Source organism: Patiria miniata, unplaced genomic scaffold, assembly GCF_015706575.1.
Source record: "Patiria miniata isolate m_02_andy unplaced genomic scaffold, ASM1570657v1 HiC_scaffold_27, whole genome shotgun sequence".
NCBI classification, from domain to species: domain Eukaryota; kingdom Metazoa; phylum Echinodermata; class Asteroidea; order Valvatida; family Asterinidae; genus Patiria; species Patiria miniata.
In genome coordinates this window covers 7346879-7359175 of record NW_024037066.1, presented here as the reverse complement: position 1 = coordinate 7359175, position 12297 = coordinate 7346879, and the positions used below count along the sequence as shown (strand labels likewise).

The 12297-nt window shown below is 40.9% G+C and overlaps 1 protein-coding gene across 1 annotated transcript in view; it reads right to left on the bottom strand.

Moving 5' to 3' along the window:
* LOC119734443 (protein SCAI-like) overlaps positions 1–12297 on the bottom strand; it is a 52960-nt gene that overhangs the window by 11940 nt on the left and 28723 nt on the right. Inside the window, exons 5-6 of the mRNA XM_038207947.1 lie at positions 4577–4673; positions 2345–2443 (exon numbers count right to left, since the gene is read on the bottom strand). Of these exons, the coding sequence (XP_038063875.1) occupies positions 2345–2443; positions 4577–4673 (196 nt within the window). The remainder of the gene's footprint in view (positions 1–2344; positions 2444–4576; positions 4674–12297) is intronic.

The window sequence follows — 12297 nt, the reverse complement described above, 5'->3', positions numbered from 1 at the left end:
CTACACATACATGACACACAATTCATCACTTTATTGAAGCTCCAACTACTTGCGCACTTGCATACATAAAAAAAAAATCCCCAGCCGCAGTTTCGTCTGCTAAAGACATGCAACACGGAGGAAATTGTTCCCTGCGGTTATCCATTTAAGCAACAGAGAACTGGAAGCCAGTTTAGCCGCAGCCCAAGGGCGTGTTTGGCAAATCTATCAGCCAGACACGCTGCACATGTTTATAATACTATGCGCTCGCACAACTTTGGTAGTCACAGTCAGCAACAAATATCCAAAGATGAAACAAGATGAGTAAAAAAACAAGATGAGTAAAAAAACAAAAAACACACACAGTATCTAGTGCTCTGTCTGGCTCATTCCTGCTCCCCTGCGACCCGATCAATAGACCTTTTCCACTCCTTCCGAAGGTCATTTTCAGCTTAGTCTAAAAAGAAAGGGCACAGAGAAATCTGCGGCGGATGTGTAAGGACACGACGGATCGATCCATGACTTCCCTGCTGCACTCCGGGTTGGAGTGGAAGGGGAACCGTTCGCTGCCGGTACCCCGTCGGAAAGCCATAGTCTTGCCGACGGTGGACAACATGAGTGCTTGAATAATCGGCACAGGATCAGCCGGAATACATTGACAAACATGATACGTTGCGGGGGGGGGGGGGCATGTTTTCTTTAAAGGGTGTAAGGGTAGCAAAGGTCTAATGCTGAATATGAACTTCTATGTGAAAATGAGTCACTTTAATGTCACTAGTCTGTATTTTTACAATTTAATTGCTGTGCCTGATTGAGTCTTGAAGGAAATGAGATTTAAGCATGTAGATAGCTTTCACTTGGAACGTTATTGATTGTGTGGACCTAAGAAGTTGTGGTTTGATTCTAAAAGATAAATATTTTAAAAAAAACTTCATGGAGGGATGCACAAGATTTGGGGAAAAAAATTTAAAAATTGGAAATAAGTTTACTCATTCTTTATGAAATGGGCGACTAATACTAAATTAACCTTCAACAAATGGATGAAAAAACATGTACCAAACTCAGATCAACTATTTTTTAATTAAATGCCGTTTTCAAAACTTGCTATCAAAAGTACACATGTATTTTTTCTTAAATGCCAATTTCAAAACTTGCTACCAAAAGTACAATGGCATGAAAAAAGGTATTCGGCCCAAAGAAGAAATACACAACCCTTCTACATGTATGCGCCGTTACATTATTCCCCCCAATCGCTGAAGGCTAAAGTTTGTTGACATGTTCCTTTGTCATATGAGCAGGACCATTCATGCTTGTAGTTGTTGACGATACACACGCTGTCTTTACGAGGAACGAAGAAAAAACCACGAACCAATCTTGTCTACGTGTAGCTCACATTGAACCCACGCACAATCTTCCACAATGCCATTAATTTTTTAATTCAACTTTGAATGTAAAGCTTCATAAATGTGCCTGTTTACACCACACATTTACTGTACTCTGGTAGACAAAACCACACAAAGACTTCTGCCATGAGCGCGCAGACACGTGCGTATCGACTTTGTGCACTGATGTCCATACCTCCATTAGACACAATTAGAGTCTTGTATTGATTAAAGAAAGTGCACGGTATTGACTGCTAAGAGGGCAATTTAATACCGAGAGAAGCAGGGACTGCTCAACCGATAATAATCATATGGATTGAAACGGTGGTATTTGTGAAAAACCCTCTGAAAATGGCCTTAGACGGTGGCAAATGTGGCTGGACATTTAAGAAGTAATTCACTTGTTGAATTAAATTACTTACTTGTACATTCATGCACAGGTGAAAATGTAATTTATGCGGGGATGCATTCCGGTTTAAAATAAAACAAAAACAAAAAATGTAAGAAGTTTATGACAAATCCTCCCCTCAGTATGTATTTCCCGCCCCCCTTTTTTTTTCTTCTATCAACCTAGGTTGACTCTGTAAATGGGAAGTTATGTTCATTTCACATTCACAGTCTGTAAATTAAAAAAACACAGGCTTCTCAGTTGGTCACTATGCGTAAGGTCTGTGCACAGAAGTCTTCTGTCGGGTTAAGGTTGGCGTGGTGGCCCTTTCCTCACCTTCTACTGCTGTGATCCAGATTCGAATCCCAGAATGGATCGGCTTTTACGCCCATACCTGTTTTTCTGGGCTTTCCCGGAATACCATTCCAGATTTTTCCTCCCACTGATTAAAGTGTAATTTCTTTCCTATCCTTCTACCATTGGCCCCATTAGAAATAAGCTGAAATGCTTTTGTGGCCTATGCCAGCCAAATGCTGCATTTATAAATAATAACAAAAATATTTTTTGTTTTCATTCTTTGCTTTTCTCATCTCACCTCAGTAAAAGCCTCGATTTCTCCCAGCACCAAGGCCCATTCCATCTGATCCTCCGAGTCATAGTGGCCTTTGTACTCGTCCACATTCTTGCTCAGTTCCTGCTCAAAACAGGAAGGAAAGAAACACCAAAAACCAAAATTTCAATTTCACGCAATAATTAAGGAGATTCTTACTGGATTTACACACGTTGTGCATCTGTCTGCTTCGGGCAAAAGCAATCAGGGTTGTCATTAACTTTCTCGATGCTACTAGATTGCGTCGTGTAAGCAATTACATATGCGCATAGGTGACCAAGTGATCTGCAGCAATCTGAACACAGTGCACGGGCAATTTCAGATGCACAAAAAACCCGTCATTTTGGACTTTATATCAATTGTCATACACAGGAAATGTACGTTTTATACCGAGGTGCTTGCAGAATTGCTCGTCCGCGCGATGAACCTGCACGCCGGACTACAGTGTCTGATTTCCATCACGGCTGGTTTGAAACAAATTAGCAACGCCGCCGGGAATCTGTTTTCACTGTAAACAATTCGGAAGTGATCGGAGATTCTGCAAGTGTCGCTGCGAAAGGGAACACGTAACGGGAGAAAAATTGCCGGCAGAAAATTTCAGAAATAAAATACCGAGTGGCGGAGAGAAGACATGAAAGAATGCACAGGGCAACAAGTTCCCACGCCTGCCTAAATACTTCAGAATTGAATGACAAGAAGGAAAAATAACAGGCTTTAGCTTCAGATAAATTTGTTTCAAACCGTCATAAAAAAAGGTGACTGGATATTGAAATTGGCAAATTCAAAATCTCTGTTTGAAGATTGGTAAAAACCTTCTCTTGTCTCCAGTGTTTCCCCTACCCATTCAAACGTGAGGCGGCCCACCTCATTACTTTCAGTGACCACCTCGCTCAATTTTTGCCAATATCACCACCTCGCTGTGAAGATTTGCAATTTATAAAGGAAATACTAATTGAAAAATTTTCATTTTGTGTAATTTATGAGGGCTTTCCTTGACACTTACAGGAGGCCTATGTATCAAGAACTCAATGTAGATGGAATCATCGCGCATTTTTGTGAGCACTGCATTCTTTTCAGTTTGCAGACTGCGTAAATTTTGTTTCAATCATCAATTTGAATTTTTACCACCTCGCTCAGTTCATTACGTGTAGCCAGGGGAAACACTGCTTGTCTCATAAGTACATGTACCATGACCGGCTCCCACCCAAAAGGTCAAACAATCTTCGCAATATGAACACTCTGTCTGTCCCCAGATGTCGATCTAACCGATACAAGAATAGAGCAATTCCATTTTTAACCTATCTTCTAAAAATAACTAAGCATTATGCTTATTCTGGTTTTAATAGTTTTGACAATTTATCTTCTAGCCACACATATGCTAATTTGACTTATTCATTTCCGTTATTTATTTGTTTAATAATCAATCATTTGTAAATGTTAAATTTGTTTTCAGTTACCATATTTCTTTTAGAATATTTCTTTATGTTCTTTGATTTTTTTTATTTTTTTTTATTTAATCTTCCTAATGGTATTTTCCTAATGCTAATGTTTTAACCTCTGTCTAAATTTGTAATATTTTTAATGTAGACCTGCCGACAATTCATTTAAAAATTTCAGATATAAGCTAGTCAGCTACCTCCAAAAAAAAAAAAAAACAAGCACGTACATGCAGCTCCAGATGGGTGGCCCATTTAATTTCTCCCGATCAGCACACGATCACTTCAACAGGCACATGCAGTTTCTGACAAGCATGTACTATCTCCGACCAGCGCGAGCTATTTTATTATAGGTTGGTACGGTACATGTAAAAACTTGATCGGCATGTTTTGGTTATATTTAAAAAAATTATTTGAATCCAAATTTGAATAATCAAATTCTTAATTATTGTAAACAGCACAACTCTGGACATCAACTGAAAAAAGTAGACGGTGAATCAGTTTCCAAACAATAGACCATTATCGTGTTGCAGCCATTAGGATTTTTCCCATTCAAATCAACATTAACCAAAGCGAGGCTGGCAGGAAAAATAGTCTGGTTCCTTTTTGCACAAACAAACATTATCATTCGGTACTGTTATTGGATACAGGGAACATGACTTAAATGGTGGCAGCATAATAAAGGTCTATACCACAGCATGACATTTTGATAGGTACCGGTAAATCCGTTCTTGCTAAGCAGATTACTTTGTTTGTGCTTAGCAGCCCAAGTTACTCTCACCTTAGTTAGTTCCTTGACGTGGTCAAGCTTCCTCAGCAGTAAGCACACAACGATGAGTCTGGCGTAGTAGCGCAACTTTTTGACCATCAACTCAGGCCTGCATATATAGAGAGCCAGTAAAGAGACGATTTATAAGATTTATACCGGTAATTCATTCAAGACAACAGTAATGATAAAGAGTGATGCCACATTATGACATGTTCATGATGAAAGTCAAGAGAAAGGAATCGGTATACTGTACATAATTTTCTGAAACACAAAAAACAGTGCCCAAGGGCGGACAATGGGGGGGGGGGGGGGGGCAATGGGGCCCATGCCCCTCCCACCAAGTCAAACTCAATTTTTTTAAGTGACGTCACAATAGAGGCAGGCACTGCGTACACCACTATCTTTTCCTCAAAAAAAAAAATTGCTCAAAGTGGTCAGAAATTGCCTCAGATCGCACCACAGAGCATCTAGAATTGGTAACTGCTAAAAAGGACTGCATGGCAAACTGAATGTCATTCTATTTTAAAAACAGATCTGTAAATAGGAACCACCCTTGGAACTTGAGAAATGTGGCCACTACGCACGGGTGGCCACTACGCACGGGTGGCCACTACGCACGGGTGGCCACTACGCACGGGTGGCCACTACGCACGGGTGGCCACTACGCACGGGTGGCCACTATGCACTGATGGCCACTATGCACGGATGGCCACTATGCACGGGTGGCCACTATGCACGGATGGCCACTATGCACGGATGGCCACTATGCACGGATGGCCACCGTACACTGATGGCCACTATGCACGGATGGCCACTATGCACAGATGGCCACTATGCACGGATGGCCACTATGCACGGATGGCCACTATGCACGGATGGCCACTATGCACTGATGGCCACTATGCACTGATGGCCACTATGCACGGGTGGCCATGCACTATATGCCCATGTTTTTGTGTTTGTCCAGAGCCAATCACAACCTGGCCAGATAGCTACAGGACGTGGATATACATGTACATGTATTTGAATTATACGGAATTAGCGAACATGGCTGCAATAGCAGATTTGACCACAGAATAAATGTACATGAGTACATGTGCACCTTCAACTACTCTCAAAACGTGCAAAGCAGTTACGGTTTAATAATTTTAGAGGAAACAAAACCAACAATTTAGTATCATACATATAATTCAATTCACATAAAATACAAAATAGATACCGAAAGTTATTTTGATATAAATTTGATATGACAAAACTCGACTGTATGGCCTTCTAATCCAGAGGGTCAATCCACCTAGCTCAACCATAGAGCAAGGACCTAGCTCTATAGCTCAACAGACTTCCAGCGTTCTCCTGAAGCTTGCAACCAAACCCTGCTTGCCGTCGTAGCTCCCGTCCCCTCAAGGGGACTAGTTTGGAGCAGCGTTTCCGGCAAACTGGTCAATATTTGCCTAGCGCACTCCTCCAGGTGTACTTGTTTGGGAAATTTGAATAAGAGGGACAGTCTAGGAGCTGCGCTCCTCAAGACGCAGGCTGTATGGATTATGAAAGCGAGTAATGAAAAGAGGGGAATAAAGGTGACTGGCGGAGAAAATGCTCATGAATGGCGAGTTGAATGTTTGTGTATGAGGTTGTTGAACTTCAAAATGTCCATCATTGAAAGGCAGTACATTTGTAGATGTAGGAACATTTTCAATTAACCGGTAATGTACCAACATGCACCAATTTAACGATAATATTCTTGCTCAACGTGAATCTTCTAGGAGTGGTACCATATACCCTGGGAATTATTCCGCCTGAAATTGTATCATTCGGAAGACAGCAATCACAAAAGGTGGTTTACGAAAATGTGCTCGTTGGAAAAGTTTTTTACATGCATTAGCAACTGAAGATCTAAGAGACCCTCAAAATTGTGCTTACGTTTTATCAGTTTTCTCAAAATGTATGGGTTTCGACTGAACTGAGATTTCAAGAATTTAGTATTTATGTACCCTTCTGAAGATTTTGAACGATTTTCTTACTTCAAATAAAAAAACTGCATCACAAAGCAAATTATGCTCTCTTGTACCTTTAACACTGTTAAAAGTGCCCTAAATGTTTTTGTTGCTAATATTTGCAACAAAAACGTTTCGAGGGAGTGTGGCCTAGTGGTAAGGGTTCGTGACTCACGATCAGAGGGTCAGGGGTTCCAATCCAGCTGCTGGCTAATTGTGTGTCCTTGGGCAAGCCACTTCACCCCACTTGCCTCTCTCCACCCAGGAGTATAAATGGGTACCGGCATTAGCTGGGGGAGTAACCTGCGATGGAGTGGCATCCCATCCAGGGGAATAGAAATATTCTCAGTCGTTTCATGCCACTGAAACCAGAGATAAACGCCGGCCTGACGGGCCATATTTGCTCCTGACAGACTTTACTTAATGCAACATGCATATATGTATGTATGCGTACATGCCTCTTTTCATATCACTACATGTAATGTAATTAGATTTACATGTATGCATGCGGTCATTATGGAAAAGCAAACCAACTACGGACTTAATTTCCGGCAGCAATCTTAATGCACATTCCTGATGAGCTGCAATCGAACTTCATTAACATACCCCAGCACTAATCCCTTCCACACACTATCTTTTTTTCTTTCTTTCAGTTTATCTGCTTTTCATCACGTCCCATTCTGCCCCATCATCTATCCCCGGACAACAGAACCTTTTTACTAAATTTGATTTCACACATTAACGTCATACCAGCAGACGACCCAATAAAATCCATACCCATTAAGCTTAAAGACAGGGGGCTAGCCCGCGCCAGTGCCACTGCACTGCAAACGGCAGCCTAGCCACAATCCCGACGAGGAAATAGAACACGGGTGTAGTCTGTGAGACGAGAAGACGTGCTTCTCCCCGGTCAGAGCCGGTGAGCGTAAAGGGAGACTCGCGTCAATCTGATCCCGTCCACTATTGACTCTCGGAAATATGATCGGAATGAACTTCTTTTCTTGCACGCCTTTCCAAATTGACAGAGGAAATTTATGAAGTCAGGTGCGGGGAGTGTTTGACGAATAATTGGGACGATAAAATGGAACTGTCGACAGCATGCATGCTGAGAAAACAACTCACTCAAGGGTAATTTTTTTTATAGGGGGAGGGGGTTTGAATGTGCCAATTATCGTAGCAATGGGAGGTGTCTCATTGCAAACAATGGTTGGTAACTCATACAAAATTTCATTTCTGGTTCCCAAAAGTGGTTTGCTCTCTGCCATAATAAGGGCATTGTTGTATTGAAGTACGTACCTGGGGCTGTTAGTTCCTGAAAACTTTCATTTGTTTAAGCTGGATAATGTAAGCAGATTTGCTGGGAGTATGCTATTCTAGCGAGAGAGTTTTAGTGAACGATTTAATGGTGGCAGGGTACTGCACATTGTATTTCTCTTCAGTAGGCTGTGATCAATAACATCTGGGCCTGCAGAGAGGGACAAGGGTTACACTATGGCATTTCTCGAGTTTCCTGTAAGTTAGCCAGCACATTGAGCTTATATTGATCCTCCTGTGGAAACCTCAACCCATCATTCATGCTAGTGTGTCACTAAGCAGGATACTTTACTACGATTTGCTTAACCATGAAGGCAGTATGTATTGTTATAAACATAGCCATCCTGGGAGAGTTGATGCAAAGTAAAAAAAAAAGCCAAATTTATTTCGCAATAAGACTAGATGCTGAACACGAACAAGACTCCCAAAAATCAAAATTGGAATTCATAGACCCTACGATTGCCTACATGTACATGTACGTGTCAAATGCAAATGAATAAATACGAAGATCGCGTGACCTATAATCTAAGGAGCAGGTGCATCTGATCTGAATAATTTACAACAGCGCTGCTGTCCGTAGTCACATGATTGATGCGGTCATTCTGGATATATGCAAACGGAGGACGATTTCTCTCTTCTCTCAACTGCACCTGTCTCCGTCGCTGTCTTCAACCCTCGCACATCCTTGACTTGAAGATGGCATCTTTAACCTGTGGTGGATTAACGTATCATCTTTCCTGGATCTTTACGCACGATGAAACCATCTGGTCTGAAAATCCCATGATCCCTCGAGACCTTCCTCTTAGTAATTTTTTTTTTTTTTCTCAAAGTAAAGTAAACTGAGAGAGTTCACGTACATAGATTTGGTTAGATGTACATGTAGTTGGTAACACAAATTCTGCTTAAAAAGAAGACAAAGTGTTGTTGATTGTTGCTTTTGTTGGCAGGAACAACGTGTATGACCTATGTTAGGCATGAAAGAATCATTTTTTGACATAAGGTACCGGTACAATGTTGTTCTCATTATGACAGAGATGAGTGAACAAAATTAATTACTTTTAATTGTAATGGCTAAAACAACATGTATATGCACACATTTTTATTAAGCATCTAGGCGTGTATGACTAGTACAGCTAGTCAACTGGTCACCAACGCTAAAAGGCATTGAGGCCATTCAGAATAGTCAATGTTAGAAAATTTCGAAATTTATTCAAAATTGTGGGTGGGTGGGTCGAAGGAAATATCTGAAAATCGAAAAATAGTTTTCAATTAAAGTAATAGAAACAAATATTACAAAGAGAAGGAAAAAAAAAATTAAAATATCCAGCGGTCTCTTCGAGATCGTCTGTCATGTCTGTCATTGGACACAGCAAAAGCTAATCATAACGAGGCCAAAATAAACCTTTTTTATTTCTATCCCTAACAGTCCTGAATCCTCCAATTTTAATACGAATTAGTGTCTTAGAAAACTGAAAACATTGTACAAAGTTTTGTGTGCTTGGATATTTCTGTCCGTTTCAACTACAAAGTTGCATGCTGGAAGCCTGGAAAAAGCCATTGAAAACCCCCGAGCTGGAGAGCATTGACCTGAAATATCTGCTTCATTTGAGGCATTATTTTGTTCTTCAGTGTATTTATATAAATAGTCATTCAGCAGTTAAAATTTGAAATTTGGGGTGGGTGGGTGGGTGGGTCAAAACAATTTTGAAATAAGATCACCATTTTTTAACATTGTTTATTCTGAATCAACCCTTAGTAGTTGCGACCATCCGTATGATCATTTCTCAGATAGTCGCATACTTTTGGATAGTTGTTATTCGGCAACTAGTGCTCCGCATGTTGCGACTAGCGGTTGTGCCGCGGCTAATAGTCGCGCAGCGCTGCAATTCTGAAGTGACTAGTCGATGTAAGTAAGCCTGTATAGAATTAAACGCAACGGCGATTCATGAATCATTTGACTGATAATAATCTAAGGATAATGGCTATTTTTGATCTTGCAAAACTGCCTCAATTTTCATAAAATCCATTTAAAAATCTAAATTCCACCTACATGTAACGTGATAAGTGTGACGCCATCCCAAATAAATATTTCACAAGCCCCACCAACCTGTTTGATATTATTGTTCCACTGTTCAAGCACTCAGTACTATTAATGGATGAATAGTAAACAGTTACTAGGATTCGACCTTAACTTTTTTGTTCACTAGCCAGCCGGGCTACTAAAACAGACTCTTAACTAGCCTGCGGGCATTTTCACAAGCCGCATTTTTTTCTTATCTCAAATACAAAATGGCATATTTTCATACTCAATTTTGAGGCAATTTTGTCACCTTCAAAAACAGTTGATAAAATCAGACACAAATTGATGAGGTTTGCTTTCTGAATTTATTGATTTATTTCTACCTATCCTTTCATCTTTGCCGTATCCCAATCATTTTTGACTCGCCAGCTGGGCTACTTAAGGAATAGTTTGACTAGCCCGCCGCTGTTTTGACTAGCATTTGGCTAGCGGGCTACTGCTAATTTTGAACCCTGATGAATGGGAAACAGTTACTATAGTCGGGACTAATCCATTAGTAGCAACTTTTTACCAACAGTCGCCGCAACTATTGAAATTCAATAGTCGTACATGCCCACAAGCAACGCAGCAAACTGTTGAAAAATGTGCCCACAGGGATACGCACGTACATACAGGTAAATGTACACGTTATGTAGAGTGATCTTACTTCAGCAAAGTTCCTCCCCCCCCCCCCCCCAGTTCTAGCAATTGTAGCACAATCACTTTTGAGTCAATGACCACAGGGCTATGCACATGTACATGAACAGAAATTTCCTTGACATCTTCTGGGTAAATGAACTCTAATGCAGTTTGTACTGCTATGCATTTTCTAATACGTGAATTTAGTATTCGATTATTGGACCCTGGATTTGATCAAATATTCAATTATCAGGGATCGCTGTTAACTTGTTTTTTCAATAGCCAGCCGGACCAGTGAAACAGACTCTTATCTAGTCTGCAGGCCTTTCACTAGTCCGCAATATAATGTTTAATTTTTTTACACCAGAATGTCATAAACAACAATGTTGTTTTCAATAATTTTGACTCGCCAGACGGACTACTTAGGGAATGGTTTTGACTAGTTTGCCCCTGTTTTTACTAGCATTAGGTGAGCGGACTAACGCTATAAGGTGGAACCCTACAATTATTAAAACATTGACATTGAAGTTATATTTTATGAATAATAGACTATGTATTGATTTATCTGAGGTAGCTGACTTAAGCCGATCAATATTTGACAGATTTTCAAGATATGCAAATTAGGGCTAATATTCCTCACGAAAGCTCTCACATCACGTGTGTTAAAGGACATTTGACAACATCATAAACAATAACAACAACAACAACAACACCACCACCACTCAACCTGCATGAATAAATAACGGTTTTTGTCATCTTCTCAAGACAACTTACATGTACATTTTTTTAATATTCTATTTGGTAAATGCTACCCGGCTATTCAGCGGATGATCGAATATTCGGATATTCAGCACAGCCCTAGCAGTTTGTATAGAGCTGCACCTTTATATTACAGCAGTCCTACAGTACAAGTGCACTGCACAGTATCCACTGTTCATCAACTGAGTGCATGGCCATGCATCCTAGTCTTACGCAGCGAGGACAAACACAAACTGGGTTTACAGCGGTCGTTCCTCTGTCAGCGACAGGATATGGACTCGGCTAGCCAGGGAGTAATCTTGAATGTCAAGTAGGGAGCGCGTATCGAGGGAGGTGACAGCCTGCTACGTGAGCGTGGGGGCTGGTGCCGTGGGGCTAGCCCTGGAGGCTCCAATTGCAAAGATCTTGGGAAGGAAGAAACACGGGGGAACTGCATGGTCGATGCTAGCGCGTTGGTCAGTGACGGTCAAAATTTGTGAGACGAGTTCTGGAAGAGGTGGGCACAATGGTTGTGCATGGAGTGTGAAATTGTCAGGAATGGGGGGAAAATAAGGCAATTAATACACCAACCTGCGCACGTATACATGATGAAGGGGAGGGTCTAGATCTTCAAGTCAGAAAATATACAAAAGTGACTACATAACTGACACTATATTGTGTGGGAAAAATAAAACCTGTGTGGCTATGTATACACACATGTACTGTTACTTCATTTTGTATTTTACGTTAATTTTTAACCCTAACCCCCTAGACCCTTTTGGCTAGGAACCATTCTCAATGCTACAAAATCCTCCAACTACAACCATGATCGAGGATTCAGCCTCCATCCTCCAAAATCATCTATTATTTCTTGAAGTTGTTCAGTGCAGGGGTGACCATTGCCTCAATCCTTCCAAATCCTCCATTTGCAACCACTGTTAATGGGTTGAGGCAGTGCCGGTGACACTCAGAAGCAGTGCGAATGATAC